General features: G+C 32.4%; 2 protein-coding genes across 2 annotated transcripts; both read right to left on the minus strand.

The window, feature by feature from the left end:
- Window positions 1-1,212: 1,212 nt before the first annotated feature.
- LOC115885641 (myotubularin-related protein 2) lies at window positions 1,213-10,431 on the minus strand. Its single transcript, XM_030904608.1, has 12 exons — window positions 10,209-10,431; window positions 9,902-9,994; window positions 9,538-9,750; window positions 9,219-9,479; window positions 9,029-9,167; window positions 8,893-8,969; window positions 8,697-8,833; window positions 8,437-8,644; window positions 8,210-8,380; window positions 4,648-4,855; window positions 4,406-4,587; window positions 1,213-1,644 (listed from the first exon to the last, which is right to left on the minus strand). The coding sequence occupies exons 1-12, from the start codon at window positions 10,320-10,322 to the stop codon at window positions 1,522-1,524; spliced, it is 1,926 nt and encodes a 641-aa protein (XP_030760468.1). The 5' UTR covers window positions 10,323-10,431; the 3' UTR covers window positions 1,213-1,521.
- An 85-nt stretch (window positions 10,432-10,516) lies between these two features.
- LOC115885642 (glutamine synthetase 2 cytoplasmic-like) lies at window positions 10,517-16,305 on the minus strand. Its single transcript, XM_030904609.1, has 8 exons — window positions 16,002-16,305; window positions 13,917-14,080; window positions 13,790-13,855; window positions 12,739-12,939; window positions 12,421-12,533; window positions 11,071-11,230; window positions 10,809-10,934; window positions 10,517-10,740 (listed from the first exon to the last, which is right to left on the minus strand). The coding sequence occupies exons 1-8, from the start codon at window positions 16,136-16,138 to the stop codon at window positions 10,532-10,534; spliced, it is 1,176 nt and encodes a 391-aa protein (XP_030760469.1). The 5' UTR covers window positions 16,139-16,305; the 3' UTR covers window positions 10,517-10,531.
- Between the last annotated feature and the right edge of the window lie 3,595 nt (window positions 16,306-19,900).

The raw sequence follows: 19,900 nt of genomic DNA on the forward strand, positions 1-19,900 counted from the left end.
GTTCGCCACTTTTAACTAGTAGGCTTTGGACCCCTTATTGATGATCTGCCCTTAATGGAACTCGAAAACATATTTTCCAGCAAGACAGTTACATCAGTTACAGTTTATCAGCAAATTTTTGCAGCCAATTTCAAGAATAATTGAATAGCTCACCAAGATCCCAGTCGTTGGCCGTTGAGGCCGCCTGACTATCTGCCCATGGATCTAATCCTATGGATATACTTTCGAAAGAATAAAGGTTCCTTATTCTTCCATATAATATAGACAAGAATTAGAAATACTTAGCAGTTATGAGAGGGTATCTTTCACCCCCACTGAGTTAATGAATTCCGCGAGAAATGTTCAAAAACTGCCCCGTCTGTCCATAACAGAAGACGGTCGATATGTCGAATACCTGTAGCAAAATTTCAGTCTTGGTTTGCTATTTATTTTTATTGTTATTAGATATAGTTTAAATGTGTTGATGTTGGTTAAATATATTTTAAATTGTTATAAAATTCTGCATCTCTCATAGCAAATATTATTTTCGTTTTAATTGATGCTCACAGCTAGAATTTTTTTGCATTACAGTCGGTGCCGTTCAAAGCCTACTTCTTTAAAGCGGGCGAATCTTTATATACTCTATATCTCGAAGAGGAATCGAGCAAAATATCAAGTGCGTTATATTTTTGGTAAGGTAATTTTAAATTATTTTCGATAAATTAAAAATATACAGGGTGTCCCATATAAAAAATCAAATTTTCTGTTGATAATTCTTAAATTATTAATTTTAAAAAAAATATACTTAAACCATTAAATTCTACGTAAAAAGGTGCTTTGGAAGTGTTTTCATAGAAATACAAAATTTTCCATAGCAAAAAAGTTACAGCGATTTGGTCAAAATGCACATTTTTGAAAAACACTCCGTAACTCCGAAACGGTAACAGATATTGATGTGCGGTTTTCACCATCATGTTTTCGATAAAAATTGAGCTCCAGACACCGATATTTGTTTTCGTCTATCTCCTATAGAAAAGGGTGTTTCCATTTAAAAGCGTCGAATTTGACCCACCCTGTACACTTCTTAAATACGGAAATCGCAACCCAAAACTAACCTTTGCCCAGCCCTTAGTATAACCGCCACAATAGAATATGACGAATAAAAAAAACGGCGTCAAGTAGCCTATGAAATGACTTTAAATGAAATTTCACCAAAAAGAAAAACACAGAAAATACTCTATATAAATATATTCACAAATTAGAAATGATTAGATCAAAACAAAAGTTACATTAATTCGTTTTAACAGACTGAAAATCATACAAACTTATCCTAGACGTATATTACTATATTTTGGTACAAGTCGACTTCATTTCTGTTTAACAGTGCTATACAGTAATTATACAATTTTTTTATATAAAATATAAACTTCTTTTTAAAGCGGAACGTTAGCTAAGCTAATAATTCTAAACTTAACAATAGACGAACGTAAAAATACTGCAATCTGAACAGTCTTAAGCAATTGCCACGTGTATAGCTTCGTATCATGTGGGACTAGCGTTGCTTCGGGTCATCCTCTGTTGCTGTTCCCTTCGGCATTCCTGTGCAGTGTTTTCTAGCTGTTCCTTTAGCTTTAGCAGTTCTCTTATTCGTTGATACACGGGATCCTAACGAAAAAATAACGTAAACCTTCGACCGTAATAACAACTAGACACGGTCTTTTGTTTGTTAATTGTAGCCAACATATTTGACGTCATTTTGGGGCATAAATATAGAATTATCTTAGGATTTTACCAAGTAAAATTAACTGTAATCCCTTTCAATTTTTTATCAACAAGTTATTTCTATTTAATTATCAACTGAGATACAAATGGATTGGAATTGTTTGAATTATTAATCAAAAACAGTTTGACGATGAATATCTTTTAAACGGTTAATTTAATCGACTAACCATAAGAAACCATTTTTGTTGTAGAGCAGTAAATTTCCTACAAAACTATAAGTTGCGTGTATAATAATGATTTTTTGTTAACGAGTTAGAAAATTCATAAGAAAAAAGAAATCTGCCTTAAAATAATCAAACTTCAACCTTTAATAACTTTCGAACAGTGAGGTTTCCAAAAAAATTGTAAGTAACCTTTTTTGTAGAGAATTCAATTTCCCACTAACATATGAGACGATATATTTTTTCCAAATAGTAGATACCGACATATGAATTTTTCTTTCTAATAATAAGGAAAAATTAAATTAAAATTAAGAGCTCATACTTGGAGAGAATTTTTTTGAGGTGCCTACCTAGGAGGTGTGTGCGATAACCTAACCTAACTAAATAAAAAATATTTGACCTTAGACCATACCGGGTGTTGCATCGTCGAGCGGGACATAGAAAATCCCATGTAAATTTTAATGGGGTCAATTATTGGCTTCCCTAATTATTTTAGAGAATAATTCTATTTAGGGTTATTGAAGAGCGCTAAAACCCACATTCAAAAGAATAACTTTAGATATTTTTGATTATCCCGTTTACGAGTTATCGCCGATTTCTTTTTAAATATTTCTCCTTTCTTTTGGCCCTGTATTTACTTATGAGCACCAGTCAAGGTAAAAGATAACTGTCAAATGAAGTTGTCATTTCAGAAATTTATCTATTTAGTGCTTTATTATTATTATTAAAAACTCATACCTACATCGAAAATATTAGCCATGAATTACACTACCGAAGAAAAAGCATTGATGATTAAATGGTATTATCAAGGAAATAGTTATCAAAAGGTGTCGGACATGTTTGCTGCTCTGTATCCGAATAGAGCGATACCTGGAAAATCTACAATCGCAAGGAATATACAGAGATTTGAGACCAAAGGTACCCTAATAAATAACTGCAGATGTGAAGCAAGGCAGGAACAAAGAGAAGATGCAAGAAATGATACCGACTTGGAAGTTTTATTGTGCGTGGAAGAGAACGATGGAAAGATCAGCACAAGGAAACTTGAGGATGAAATAGGAATAGATCACACTACAACGTTTCGAATTTTGAAACGACATAAATACTATTCCTTCAAATATGAAAAGCACCAAGAGCTACGAGATGAGGACGAAATACGGCGGCAGGCGTTTTGTTTTGATATGATGGAAAGAGCAAACACGGATAGAGAATTTTTAAAAAACATATGTTTCACTGACGAATGCACGTTTACCTTAAATAATGAACCCAATGTTCAAAATTATCGATATTGGAACAAAGAAAACCAACACAGGTTTGTCGAAACAAGGACGCAATAGCCACAGAAAGTAAATATTTGGGCAGGGATATTCGGACACAATATTATCGTGCAATTATTTCTTACGCGAAAATTAAATGCAGAATATTATTTGGAACTACTCGAAAGTCATATTTTACCTGCTTTACATGATGCCGCTAGGGAAAACCAGGAAGTTTGGTACCAAATGGATGGCTGCCAGGCACATAGTACCCTGGCTGTTCGGGAATATTTAGACAATAGTTTTAACGGAAACGATATTGGCCTAATAAATCATACAGTAAATTGGCCAGCAAGGTCTCCTGATATTTCGCGAAATGATTTCTTTCTCTGGGGCCATTTAAAAAACAGGATATACAAGGATAAAAAATACCCAAATCTAGACGAGTTAAAAAATGCTATTTCTGCCGAATGCAATAGAATTTCAGTTTACCAACTAGCGAATGTAAGAAGAGAATTTTATGATCGCCTGGGTTATTGTCTAGCAGTCGATGGAATAATATTTGAACATCTTCTTAAATCCTAAAGTTCTAACAATTTAATAGTACCTAAATTAATGTTATTGAATATTCTAATAATACTATAATTAACCTTGTAATTGATTACTTTATTTTACTTTAATTCATATTAATTTGTATTTATAAATACATCTTTAAGATTTCCGATGTAGGAATGAGTTTTCAATAATAATAAAGCACTAAATAGGTAAATTTCTGAAATGACAACTTCATTTGACAGTTATCTTTTACCCTGACTGGTGCTCATTAGTAAATACAGGGCCATAAGAAAGGAGAAATATTTAAAAAAAAATCGGCGATAACTCGTAAACGGGCTAATCAAAAATATCTAAAGTTATTCTATTGAATGTGGGTTTTAGTGCTCTTCGATAAACCTAAATAGAATTATTCTCTAAAATAATTAGGGAAGCGAATAATTGACCCCATTAAAATTTACATGGGATTTCCTATGTCCCGCTCGACGATGCAACACCCGGTATAATAACTAGAGACATTTTTAACGATCACTTTTGTAAGCAACATATTTTACGTCAGTTTAAGGACTGTTATTTAACTATAAATACACATCTAAAAAGCTCCTTCATTAGGGAACAAGACTTTATTAAATATTAATATAGAGATTTTAATTTTTATTATAATCATAAACTTACCTGAGTTCTCATACTAGGATTCCACCTACAATAGTAAGCCTTCCACAACTGTATATGTCTTATACTAGCTATCGGAACCAGCACCTTCTCTTGTTTAGTATTGGCCCAATACAAAGGATTCCTGTACAGATCTAAATTACAATTTGTATACGACCACAAGGAAACCGTAGTATCTTTAATTCCTATTAACAATAATTAATCATTTTAAACATCATATTTCTTCTAGAATATAAGTAACTTACTCTCAGCCATTCTTTCTCTTTCACTGTTAAACAAAAATGTACCAAATCTGCACGAATAAAGATGGTCCAGGATGGTAATAAGGAAATGTTCGTTGAACTCAAAAGCATTGGGGAATTGTTGGGTAATCTGCCAAACGCAATCGATAAACTGGAGAAATATTGGAGAACGGTCGGCATCGCTGTGATAATCGTCTCCCAAACCCACTCTCTACAACATTTTTTTTAATTCAATCAAAAATAATAGGGTTGTTATGTTCATGTTTAAAACAATATTACTTGTTTTAAATTTGCATAAGTATACTCCTTTTTTTTCTCAGATAAAATTTCGACAGACGATGACAGAAAAAAAGCAGATGACGCCCATACCAATCTATTTATTTTACTAAAAAAGTTTCTAATATTTTTTAAGTTAACTATGGATAGGTTTATATATAAATCTCTTGTTTTTAACCAGTTTTATTGGATTATTTCAAAAATGACAGATCATACTTCAATATTATTTGAGGGACGTAATGATGCACGGACGTAGCTGTTGCGCATGAACTCGACTTAAGATTTTTGAGGCTTGTCAAAGTCTTGCCAAATTATAGGTTATAATTTGTGTCAAACTATGTCGAATAGAGATGGGCAGTTATTGGTAAAAAACCGGTTATAGGTCAACCGGAATTATCTTTAAAAAATAATAACTTGACAAAATTAACCGACACAAATTAACCGGTTATTCAAATAACCTAACCTAGCAAAACTAAATATTTAGTTTTCCTATAGGTTTACTTACCTCTACACTCCATAGGTCTACTTCAAATTTAGATAATAAACTTAGTTAAATCGCATGATTAAATAGAGATTGTAGCAATGTAAGTATGTATATGTACAAAATGAATTTAAATAAAAATGCTAACCTCACTTTTTGAGTAGACATGGATATAATATTAAATATTAAAACTAGTAATTACTTAACGTTTAAAAAACCACACAACTCACAAGTTCTACAATCTACAACCAAGTTATTTTAATCAAATACCAAAGAAAAATAAGGAGACTGAATGAATAGATAATGAAAGATTATCTTCATTCATTACTTGAACTTTAATTTTGTATTCTTTAGTCTAAGCTTCAAGAGAGACTTCAAACTACAAATAAAATATATTTACGGTGAAACGTGGGTGAAACTGGGCGAAACCATGGAAGACTTTTGAAGAACCGTTGAAAATCCGTTAAAGTCGGTTAAAATTTAAATATAGAATTTAGAGAATCTATTTGAAGTTAGGTTGGTATCACTTGGCTAGCTGGTGGCTAGTAGTAGTCTATGCCATTAGTACTTTGTTTTACGGCCTGACCTGTCAGGGCCATTCGGCCGTTGTTTTGATTATTATCATCAGGGTTCGCCTAATGCCTGATTTAATTTTGACATTTGATGTTTGATGTCATATATTTTCGTTTTGGGAGCGGGAGCGGGATCTCCCGTTATCGTCGTAATATCTGGAAGATCCGTGCCGTTCGCTTCTTCGAAATTTACGATTCAAACAGCTAAATATTTAATTGTTACTTGTTTTAAACAAGTACGATTTTTTAAAAAATAACCGCTATAGGTTATTGAACGTAATGCAAGGTTATTAGGTTAACTGGTGAAAAAAAAACTACCTTTAAATAACCGGTTATTTTAGAGGAAAATACCGGTTATTCAAAAAACCGGTTACTTTTGCCCATCTCTAATGTCGAATAACCTGCGTTTTGGAAGATGATGCATTGTGATTCGTGTTATTACGTGTGTTTTGTGTCTTTTGAAGTTAAGTGGAGGAAAAATCGGGGGAAAATTAACTGTAGACCCCGAGCACAGTTTATAGTTAATATTCGGTGCCCAGACGGAGAGTTTTGCACACCAGTAAAGTTTGTATACCATCTCGTATATGTTATTAAAAACTGAAGTAGCTGCAAAATAACGCCATCACACGATAGGTAAATAATAGATTTTAGTACTGCAGAAAAATAATGTTAAAAGGTATTGGTTTAAAAAAAAATGAAATTAAAATTAATTAAACAACTTTTAAGGTACAAAGGGCAACGGCCCAGCTACATCGAAACACCGGTTCCCATTAGAACACCGAAGTTAAGCGACGTAAGGCGATGCTAGTTGATGGACGGGTGACCGGTTCGAAACTTTGCATCGTGCTGTTGTCCAAGGGAAAAGTGTAAAATCTATTGATACACACTGCTCATTCACGCCGGTTCGAGGCCGGATGAGATCGGATATCTCGTGAGTAAGAGTTAATTTAGACACTTCCTAAGTCGGTAGGCCATTGACCATGATATGGCCGAGGACCGCGGTTCGGATTCCGCGTAAACAAAGTAGGTCCCGTCCAGTTTAGCCATTGCAGCAGAAAGGAGACGTTAACTTGAACCTCAATTAAGGTACAAAATTCAGTAAGTGTTATTATTAATAAAATTTTCTGTTCTATTTCTGTTGTGTTTTATTTATTCCTGTACAATATTTTTTTTTATTTGTACCTAAGTTATATTGATAAATACAAGGTGTCCCAGAAATAAGTGCAAGCATTTTAACTGGTAGTATAGTTCAACCCCAGAAACACGCCTATGAAGATTTTTCCCGAAAAAAAAAATTTGAAAATGGGTAATTTTTTGAAAATTTTTTTGGAATTTTTTTTAGTTTTTAGTTAAAAACCATAATTTCTTGATAATATGGCAACATAGGTATTAGATTAAATTTACAAGAAAGAAAATCCAGAAAAGATCCAGTGGTTCTCAAAATTTTAGCAAAAAATCATCTTTTTGGAAATTTTCAAAGTAAAATAACTCCGTTATTTTGGACTTATTTGAAAAATGATAAACAGAAAATATGTTAAGTTTCTTTTATCAAGATCTACCACCCCTTAAAATACTTGCACTTATTTCTGGGACACCCTGTATAATAATAAATGCAGGAAATTTCTTGAAGCTTGAAAGTATGAAATAGTTCTTTTTTTATTTTTTGGTATGTGGTGTTTTGTTTAAAATACACCCTTGTTTGTTTTGTATTAACACATACTGTATTTTTTTTAAATAAAATAACTCAATTAGGTTTTCTCAGTTTTATACAGTTTTTTTCACAATATTTTGAAATAATCACTCGTCACTCAAATTTTAAATATATGAATTTCCTGCTATGCATTCCAATTGTACCAACTTATTTCTTAGTAAAATAAAATAAATTACATACTTTGAAATTAAAATGACAGGCACATCTATCACTGTCAAGGATTTTGTCATCGGATAGACTATATTTGTCTAAAACTGTATAAAACATTTAAAACTCTGTTTTTTTTAAATACATCGTATTTATTTGGTTGCACGGTTTATTTTTCTATGTATGAAAATTTCGAAAAGTATAAACGGGATTAAGCATTTTTATGAAGAATGAATTTTTCTCAAAATGCAAATAATAAAAGTTTTTCCTCTTGTAAAGACAATCCGGGGACATACTGTATATTGTTTAAAACAAAAAAAAAACTGTTTTAAACCATCCAAACCAAACACATATAATTAAAAAATAAAACAAACTAACCTGTTGAAATTTGTGTCCAAAAGATACCCACTCTTTCTCTATCAAAACTTCAAAACCTTTAATGGTCCTGTAATATGGATCTAGCATCAACATTGACAAGGCTGTCAACTGAGCTGTCCTGTCCCATCCATCCGAACAATGTACCAGCACCGATGTTTTGTGGTTCTCAACCTAAAAGAGAATATTTTTTTATAAAAATTCAAATAAAACAGTTAATGATTGCCTACCTTATCCACAATTCTAACTGCCCCGGCCAAAATACTCTTAATATGTTTTAACCAGTACGTAGACTCAATTCCACTAAACCATTTCGTTTCATCAATATTCGGATAGCACAGTTCCTTCAATTTTCTCAATGACTCTCTCATTACATGGATGTTATGGATATCCAAAAATACAAGTTCTGCATTTTGATAAGCATCTTCTGACTCATAACTAAACTCACAAATCATTAAAAATCAATTAAAATATAAATATATTGTTTTACCCTCCTCCTTTAGCTTTGTTAGCAATCGCATTGGCAGTGGGTCTAGCATCCATTATAATCATTTTATGACTCTGAGCATTAGCATCCATAATCAACTGAATGTAATGTTCGTCTTCCCTACACCTTTTTCCACTAACCTATTGAAATAACATCAAAAATAATTAAAAATAAACATAACATTAATCTCTGTACTTACTCCAACTAATGGCTGTGAACATCTCGTTATTGTAGCCTGAGATTCAGTGTGAATCCAGCTTAATACAGGCAACCGACCTGTAATAAACCAAAAAAAAAATATTACAGCTATTGTAAATATATTCCTACCTAGGTACCTCTGCTTCTGAAATTCGAAACTACCCTTAGATCATCATCAGTAACTTGAGCCGGAACAGCCCAAACTGCTGGATAACTATCACATACATCGTAGCGTTCATTAATCTTTGTTATTTTCCACATATCATTATTAACCCCCTTAAAAAAACTTATTATAACATCAAATATTTTCAAAATAACCTGACATACCATTCTTTTAAGTTCAGCAATTGGTTCATATACAGCCCATCCGTTTTCAGGAAAAACTTCTGAATATTCGAAAGCAAAAAATTTCAATTTGTGACTCAGTGGAAACGCAAACATTTGTAGTTTCTCAAACACGTTTCTCCTAGAGTGATTTTCTTGCTTGTGAGCAAACCTTAGGTTCCTCATATCTTTACAGAATATCTCAATGCCGTAAGCATTCTCTCCTCGAGATAAAGCACCACCAACTTTTTCAATTCGAGAAATCTTAAACAAAATGTCATTAAATCTTTTAACAGTCAGTAACTAAAAAGATTATACATACAACACCCAAAGTGACATCAATGATATTTGAAGAATCCTTATCAGAAGGACGAAAATATAGTTTGTAATTGGTCACAGTAAGAACACCCCTGGCTGGGCCTTGATAAGGACACAAATATGTAACATCCCTTGACTGGCCAGTAATTTTTTCACCTGGTAACAACGGAGGATCATCGGGTCGATTCAAAGTAGCTGCATCATTTGAAGCCTGAGCCTAAAAATATAAAGATTATAATGAAACATTTAATACAAATTATGGATAAATAATTATATTTTCCACTATTTGCTTTTCACTTAATAGACGTTGACAATTTAAAATTAAAAAAAACTACTTAGTTTATAAATTCTAGAAAAAAAGTGAGAACCTTCTTCCTTTCCAGTGTCGATACAACATTTTCAGTTGATGTTGAACTAGAGGAGCAATAACTCTTACTTGGTGATATTTTACCCCAACTTGTCTATAAAATAAAAATAATTTGCATTTGTAATTTAATAAATATTAAGCACTTTATCATACAATAACATCTAAGAAAGTTTTAACACATTAAATAGCAGTACCGCAAGGAATAACTTATTAAGACTAACAAAGTATATGATTAGATAAAACCACTAACTTAAAAAAGCAATATTTAAATAAAATAATGATGTTATAAAGATATTTTTCTTGCTTACCGAATCTTGGCCCTTCCCTAAATTCAAACTTTTCGTTTCAGACCTGTAAGGCTCTTTACTAAAATGATTTGCGTCCATATCTAGTAACTCTAAACTTCCAGTTTTTCTACTCATTATTTAAATAAATTGTATTAGCACTTTTTTATTCTTAAATTCTAAACATCTTCATGTTATTAAAAAATTGACAGAAACCGTAAATTGTGTATTTTGTATGACATTTATTCACCACAGAATAGAATAAAAATATATCGATCCGGTAGGCAACCAAATATACACAAAGTTTAAAATTTCCCTCTAGTTTTAAGAAATAAATTACACAAAATTTACAATAAACAACTTTTTATTAGAGTCGCTATAACAAGGTAAGGGTCCGCGTTAGCACAAGGTCTTCTATCTTCGAAGAAACCCTTCTTTTTATCAATAACAGCAGGTGATAATTTAACGTGGGCTGTCCTATCTCCAACACCACTTTTAAATTTATCTAAACAAGGGCTTCCATCTTTTCCTGTGAAACGTTTTCTCATATCTCCACCTTAAAAACATGCGATATTTAATTTTCATTATTACTAAGTAGTACTGACTGATGCTCAATATACAGACCTCCAGCTAAATCAAAACTTTTAATATCATTCGCGTGATTCTTCTCCAGTTTCTTCATGAATTGTTCAATGTATTTTATACCTTCATCTTGTCTGCTATTTTTTGTGGACATTGCCGTGTGTAGAGCTAAGAAATATTGTTTTATGAGCATGAAAAATGTGAGAATTTCAGTGAAGAATCTTTGAAAATATAATATTTAATATTTATTTACCTAGGTACATGTAATCTTCGAAATTTTGATGAGTTTTTAAGTTGATTTTACCTGATCCTGGAGCATTTGGTACTAGTTTCGCCTTGAAGGACGCCGTCAAACCATAATCTTCAGAAACTCTACTGATAATGTATCTCATTAACCACAGGTCATCGGCGGCTTTAATGCTTAAGGTTGGTCCAGTAACCAGTTCCCATTGACCAAAGGCTATCTGAAATTTGAAGATAAACTTATGAGAAGAAAAATATATATGATATTTTTCTAATAAATTCCTAATTAAAAAATGTATTTGGTCATATACAGGGTGTTTCAAAACAAATGCGAAAAACTTTAGGGGGCGATTCCTTGTTCAAAATAAAGGGTAGTTTGCTTTATAAACGTTGGGTCCAAAAGTCAACCATTAGGGAGATATCGCGGTACAAAGATGGCGGAAAAATAATGTTTTAATTTTTTATCTTGAAAACGAAAAGAAATAGACTATTGAAATTTTATGGAAGCATTACTGTTATGAAAACACACTTTCAGGTAATTTTTTTTACTTTTTTAAAATGAGTGGAAGGGGTTGAAATAAACTACCCCTATCATTCTTGTTAACGAAATTTAAAGAAAAATATTATCAAACACATGCAAATGCTTTAATTTGGATAGTTTAGTTTGTTTAGAAACTTTTTTACCTCTTGTGTTTTTTTTGATAAAACTCACCGATTGGAAATTAAAAATAAAATGTAAAGCATTACATGCCGGACAAAAAACATTTTTAGATTAAGAATCTAGTGATAATAACGATAATAATAATCATCTAGATAATAACGTATTGCAGTAGAGTAATGGTCAAATAAAATAATATTAGGAACATCCTAAAAAGTAACAGCGGCCGACTAGATTTTTTCCTAAAAAAATACAGCAGCCCACTAAATTCTTTATCAGAAAATGTTTTTTGTCCTGGCGTGTAATGCTTTACATTTTATTTTTTAATTTCAAATCGGTGAGTTTTATCAAAAAAATACAAGAGATAAAAAAGTTTCTAAATAAACTAAACTATCCAAATTATTTTTTTTGCATGTGTTAGATAAGATTTTTCTTTAAATTTCGTTAACAAGAATGATAGGGGTAGTTTATTTCAACCCCTTCCGCTCATTTTAAAAAAGTGAAAAAATTACCAGAAAGTGTGTTGTCATAACAGTAATGCTTTCATAAAATTTTATTAGTCTATCTCTTTTCGTTTTCAAGATAAAAAATAAAAACATTATTTTTCCGCCATCTTTGTACCGCAATATCTCCCTAATGGTTGACTTTTGACCCAACGTTTATGAAGCAAACTACCCTTTATTTTGAACAAGGAATCACCCCCTGAAGTTTTTCGCATTTTTTTTAAACACCCTGTATATTACTCTTTGTTACCTCGGCTTTACAACTGTAAGCGTCAACGCCAGAATATAAACAGCACCTGTAGATACATTCGACCACATCTCTGCCTGTAACTCTATTAGAACCTATTCCACAGTAACTTTTGCCTAGAGAAGATTAAAAAAAACAATTATTAATATTTTTTGGGTCTTCTCTAGGTTTGAAAACTATTTTCCAAAAAGAAAAATGTATGGAATACTACCAGCTACGATGATTTATGATGAACATTGAACGTTCATTACTAGAGAGTATGAGTTACGTTACCACATTGTTGCAATTTTAGCTTGAAAATTGTCTGTAACAAGTCGTTACCTTCAGTGTCAATTTTGGCACCACAAGGCCAACCATAAGGTTTATCGTCATGGCCCACCAAGAAAAACTCTTGTTCGAAACCGAATTTCACTTCGTGATCGCAAACTTTGTTCAAAGTTTCGATGCAACACTGCCTGTTGTTCGTTTTGGTAGGTTTCTTTTCCGGAGTAAAAGCCTCACACAGAACAATCTTATTGTTACCTAAGAATCCAGAGATAATACAGAAGTATTTTACAGAATTCCAGCAAAAAATTTATCAAATTGGGTTTTCAATTCGATAATTTGTGGTTGATTTAAAACGTCTATTAGAGACACTGATTGACTTCTGAACCCTCCAATGAACTGACACATACAGGGTGTCCCACTTAAGATGGATACAGGGCAATATCTTGGTTGTTCGTTGAGTGATCTTTTTCATTTTTGGCAGGAGGCTGTATGGCTATAAGACGTACATTTTGCACAGGGTAAGAAATGCGATACCTCATAGACGTACGTTTTAATGGATTAAATAGATTATTAACTGATAATTGGATATAATTTGTTATTGATAATAAACCAGTTGTTTATCCAGTGGCGTCGTAAGTACTTAAAAAAATAATAAAAATAAAAATGTCTTATTTTAATGACACACCCTGTATCAATATTTATCAAAATTAGAACTTAAGTATCTTGGCTAAGGAGAATTCAACATAATTTATCAGATTTGAAATAAATACTGTCGTAAGGGTAGTTTACTCTTGACTCGAAAAATATCAAACTCCTTTAAAACGTACGTCTATGAGGTATCGCATTTCGTACCCTGAGCAAAATATACGTCTTATAGCCATACAGCCTCCTGCCAAAAATGAAAAAAATCGCTCAACAAACAATCAAGATATTGGCTTGTATTCTTGTATCCATCTTAAGTGTGACACCCTGTATATAAAATTGAATTAAACGAAAAAATCTCTAAGGAAGGTATAAAACTGGACCTTATTGTTTGTATAAATTGTAACTGGGGATTAATTAAAAAGATCTGTAGGAAAAACTAGATAAATAAATATTTTTTTACCTCGTCTGAATGGATCTGGATACATTGCGATCGGTACTATATAATAATCGGACTTCTCTGGACCACCTACAAAATTTTAGTGTAATTTTTAAGATATTTTTTTCTTATTTTTAATATCGTCTCTTACTGAAAAACGTACTGCTTCCATCAAATGTCCAGTTTGGGCATTCCTTATAAGTGGAAGGCACAAAATCCAGAGTTCTTGTTTTCGTTCTTAAGTCTATTCCAGTTCCGTCAATCCAGACATAACAAATTTGAGTTTTTGGTTCGGGTATAGGCAGACACATGTATCTGTTTGATCAAAACCGTTAAAATATACTATGTGGCATAGAAATTGCAACACCCAGTAAGTTTAAATATAGTTTATTAATATTTTGGGAAGTATCGCCTTTCTCTATGCCTGGGACTCTTTTAAGACCATCGTGAGACTACAAATAAAAACGTGACTCGTCACTATAAACAACCCGATTCCACTTCTGATTCCAGTGAGCCCGTTCTTGTCATCATGAGAGACATAGCTGTCTATGTTTATTGGTTGGTTAATGGCAATAATAATCGCGGACAGTATGAATGTAGCCCATAAGCTCTAATTTTTTTGATAAATGGGTTTGGCAATTGAATCTGTTAAAGAAGGGTTTAGTTTAAAAAAATTGTGGGAAGTTATTCCAACATATTGCAAAGCATATTTCCGAGACGTTCGTTTTAAAGCAGCGTATCTCCAATATAAACAGAAATAATGTCGTGATTAAAAAAACAAAATGCTCACAAAAGATAAGGCTACAATGTGATTTGATTTAGCAATAGCTACTAATAGAGCTGCACCTTACAGGGTGTCACAAAGTTCGAGCAAAACACTTCGGCTTATTGTTGTGCCCTGTATATGCTCAAAATAAATTCGGAATAAAAATGTCTGAGGTAGCATCCGTTAAGAAGGAATTAATTGACAAATTAAAAAAAAATCATCAAAATCTAATGAGTGGTTCGCGAGAAATCCAACTCTGAAACTGGGACTAGTTTTTAGTGGCCGGTTTTTTTTGCCGGTGAGTGTAGTTAAGTATATACTGGATGTTGCAATTTCTGTGTCAAGCAGTATAGTTAAAACGTCCCCTATCTCAAATACTGTTATAGCTCGCATTTTATCCCAGTATCCTTCAGGCAGAAATTTGCGCTATCGAAAGATGCGTACAATTTATCTTAGATAGGAACTATCGAAAACAGGAAATTGCCATCCTATCCGATAGTCAAGCAGCACTTAACGCGATCAACTCAGTAACCATCAATTCGAAGTTGGTTAAAGAATGCCTAGAGAAGCTCAACAAATTAGGCAAAGAAAATAAAGTCCTCCTACTCTGGGTGCCTGCTCACCAATGGATAGAAGGCAATGAAAAAGCAAATGATCTAGCTAGAAAAGGAGCGAACACTCCACTGACTGGACCAGAACCGTTCTGTTTTCCAAACGAGAACCAACTGAAAGCGGAACTGAAGAATCTGGAAGACTCCATCCGTAACTTGGAATGGGTGTCCTCCAACGGTCTAAGATACTCGAAAAAGTTCCTTAGAACCGAGAAAAATCAAAGGTTTTCCTTGATTTAAGTAAAAACAATCTTCGGATTGTCACGGGGTTTCTAACAGGACACTGTCTCCTCAACGAACATCTCAGTAGGCTGAAACTGAGAAACAACGGCGAATGCAGATTTTGTGGGGAAAATGGGGAAACACCAGAACACCTTATCACTGAGTGCGCCGAGACGACGACCATTCGTGCCATGAACCTTGGTACGTCTGATGTCGAGGATGGAGAGCTGGCCTCTGTGGAGCCGTCTCAGATACTGGCTTTTCTTAAAGCCCTGAGACTGTATAATGAGTTATAACTCGTTATAACTCAAGAAAGGGGAACACACAATAGATATATAAGGTCGCGGTGATTAACTCCCCTCCTAAACATTCTATTCTATTCTATTCTAGCTCGCATTTTTAAAATGTGTCAGTATAAAAGAAAATAAAAAATTAACTCGTAATTTTTGTGAGATACATCCAATTCAAATACTATCATTGCCTTGAGACCGTGATAGATATAGTTACAGTACTTCGTTAGATAAAAGTAGTACCTATAGGGAAGTCTCAAATAGAGTAAGATTTTTAAGTTACGCTCTTTTACTTGAGATAGAGGAGACGTTTGTATAAAAAATAAATCAAATCAAGCAGTACCTACCTGTCAGAGATATTTTTGTCTAATTGTGAGTTCGGCGAACACTGCAGCTGATTTAATTTGGGAGGGGAAAAATGAAAACGTCTTTTTGCGTTTAGAGTTCCATTGGTAATTTGTAGTATTTGTTTTAAACATTTCATTTTCACATTGATAAGCTGTCAATTTGTATGACGGAATAAGTTTTTGGTTTGAAGGAAGGTGATTTATGTTTGACAGAAAAATACCCGAAATAAATTTATATACAAGGTATCCCGAAATTTCGTGGATATAAATCTACTATGGTCTTTGAATCAGAAGACTAAGGAAGGAGCATAATGCTATCCATGTATTCATGCATGATGGGCGGAAAAAGCACTCTAGGGTGGGGATCCTTGACAGTTCTGTTTGACGATTCATTTGACACATTTGAATTTGATTTGAAATTTTGTGGATTTGTCAGTCTTTACGAAACTTATTTTATGTTATTTATTATTTATTCTACTACTGATAGTTGTATAAAGGTAGTAAATCTAGATGGAAATTGTGGCAGAACTTAAATTAACAGTGACACTATCGCGATTTATCGAAAAGACTCTAAAATAGTTGGTTGTGTAGCGTGCGGTAGATCTCGGAAAAAATTGAGTGAAATAATGGAACAACTTTTCGCTAGTAAGTGACTATATAATATACATACGTGTAGTAAACCGATCATTTATGAAATTCACTTAAATTAACTAAATTATATATTTTTCTTGCATTTTAACTTTTATTTATTACTTGTCAAAGATTAGATGTCAAAGAATTTAGATACGTTAATTTGACTTACTTACACTTTATTTTTATTATAATTATATATTTTTATAACAATTTTAGTAACTACCAACTTTTATTCACAACGTAAAATAAAACAACAAATTATTGAGTCTACCCCACGTCTACCCTACATCATAGTTTTACATTTTTTAAATAAAATTAGAACGACACTGAGAAACCGGAATTTAAGTCGGCCATATTTGAGGCCCATCGCGGTGTATTTACCTAAGATTTTTGATATGCGTCTTCTTATTCAAAATCTATAGTTCATATCAAATAAACTTTTAATCAAAATATTTTAGAAAATAAAAACAAATTAATTATAAATATATAAACAGTTATTATTTACATCAACAAAACTCACGTTCTTAACTGCACTGAAGATAAAGGGCCATTACTACAGCATTCCTGTTCAAAATATATTATAATAAAGTTGCGATGAGTTTTTTACGTCTATTAAGCTATCTTGTTGTAAAAAAGGTTCTAAAAAGAACAATGTTCGACTGCAAGGCCTGCTAGTAAAAATGTTTAAGCTTAAAATATCACAACCAAAAACTCGTAATACAAAACTAAAGTGTCAAAACGAATGATAATGTCAGGAAAAAAAATAAATGTGGCAACATGATATTTCTTTTACAGCAGAGCTACCACCTGAATCCCCAGCGGGAAATTTAAATTCCACTTAGTCAGCTTGGCGCCGAATATGTTCATGGTTGGCAACAATGAATTAAAAAACTGTGCTCTCGATTACGTACCTAATAGTTTTGTTGGTATCGAATATACATATTTTTGCAATCATTAATAAGAAAAAAAAATTGATTATAAGGAAAATTCCACACTTGTAATTTTTAACCAATCAAAACATGTTTTTTTGACAAATCACCATGGCAACGGATAAATTTTAGTGAAAATTCCACACCTGTAATTTTTAACCAATCAAAACATGTTTTTTTGACAAATCACCATGGCAACGGATAAATTTTAGTGAAAATGTTTTCCTTGTGGGCACCCAACAGCGAATTATACTGGAAATTTTTTGACGTTTATAATGACAGAATATCTTTTTGAGAGTCTGATTTTTGTTAGTTTACATGACAATTTTGACACATTTCAATTACAAAGCTGAGATGAAAGTTTGTAAACCTTCCATACGCTTGACTTTGATTTCCTAGTATTCGCGGGTGTCAACTGCTTAATCTCCTGGCGAAGATTTTCTTTGCTTTCATGACCCAAGCGAAACATTTTTTTAAGCCGTACCGCTTGACAGCTTCAAAACCATAGATAAAAGAAAATAATCTACTTGTTCAAAACCTTTGAATAAGAAGACTAAGGAAGGAGCATATCAAAAATCTTAGGTACACCGCGATGGGCCTCAAATATGGCCGACTTAAATTCCGGTTTATCAGTGTCGTTCTAATTTTATTTAAAAAATGTAAAACTATGATGTAGGGTAGACGTGGGGTAGACTCAATAATTTGTTGTTTTATTTTACGTTGTGAATAAATGTTGGTAGTTATTAAAATTGTTATAAAAATATAATATAATTCTAATAAAAATAGATAAGTTATAATAAGTATTTATTAACACAAACATCCGATACGCTACTGAAGCAGGTAAGTCAAATTAACGTATCTAAATTCTTTGACATCTAATCTTTGACAAGTAATAAATAAAAGCTAAAATGCAAGAAAAATATATAATTTAGTTAATTTAAGTGAATTTCATAAATGATCGGTTTACTACACGTATGTATATTATATAGTCACTTACTAGCGAAAAGTTGTTCCATTATTTCACTCAATTTTTGCCGAGATCTACCGCACGCTACACAACCAACTATTTTAAAGTCTTTTTCGATAAATCGCGATAGTGTCACTGTTAATTTAAGTTCTGCCACAATTACCATCTAGATTTACTACCTTTATACAACTATCAGTAATAGAATAAATAATAAATAACATAAAATAAGCTCCGTAAAGACTGACAAATCCATAAAATTTGAAATCAAATTCAAATGTGTCAAATAAATCGTCAAACAGAACTGTCAAGGATCCCCACCTTAGAGAGCTTTTTCCGCCCACCATGCATGAATACATGGATAGCATTATGCTCCTTCCTTAGAGCGCTTGCACACACACCGGCAAAATCGGTGCCGGAGTCAGCGCCGGCTTTCTACATCTTCCGACAGTTGTATCCGTTGTATTTAATTCTATTGTATTTACCGGTCGCCGACTATTTTACCGGATCGGAGTATATGTGAAGGAGCTAATTTATTTATATTGCAATCGATTTCAGCTCCGACACCGGCACCGATTTTGCCGGCGTGTGTGAAAGCGCTCTTAGTCTTCTTATTCAAAGTTCAAAACTGAAATAGTTTTTAGCAAGTTTTTAGGTTTGGGTGTCACTTAGTTATCATCATGCCCTAGACACTCAATGGTAATTTTATAGAACTACAAATTTAGTTTCTTCCGCATCGCCAGATAGCGCAAAAAATATTAAAATACAGGTTTCTAATTTATATATGAAGGTGACATGACAGTCTCTATGTTAACTACTGTCTATGGTCTAGTTTTTGTCTAGACAGAATGTTGGTGATCCGTCAAATCATTATTTATATAATTATTAATTCAGATATTCCTAATTTATCGGAAAGTTCAGTGATTTCAGTGATTTGTGTTTATAGTTTGTGTTTAGTGTCTTCTGATATTTACAGTCGATCATCATTTTCGTGTTAGATACTAAACTTTTTTGTTAAAGTCATTTTGACATTTTAGAAATGATAAATTTATGAACCAAATAAAAAAATAGTTTATAAATAAGTAAGTACATAGTTGGTAATATATAGTATTTTTAGTAACAGTTAATTAGTAGTCTATACTATTTTTACTATATTATAATTTAGTTGTTAAATCAAAAAAAATAGGCGCTATGTAATCTATTGTTGGTGTTTAAAATGTATGTATTCATAATTTTAATTTTGTTTTAATTATGTTACACTTCTAATGATCTAATAAAACATAAAATGTAGTAAAAAAGTCTATATTTATTATTTTATATTTTACAAGGAATAATTTTCCGCTTGAATAACGTTACCGTTTTAGTTAGCGTTA

Source organism: Sitophilus oryzae, unplaced genomic scaffold (assembly GCF_002938485.1).
Source record: "Sitophilus oryzae breed Bouriz unplaced genomic scaffold, Soryzae_2.0 scaffold_410_pilon_pilon, whole genome shotgun sequence".
In the NCBI taxonomy this organism is placed as follows: Eukaryota; Metazoa; Arthropoda; class Insecta; order Coleoptera; family Curculionidae; genus Sitophilus; species Sitophilus oryzae.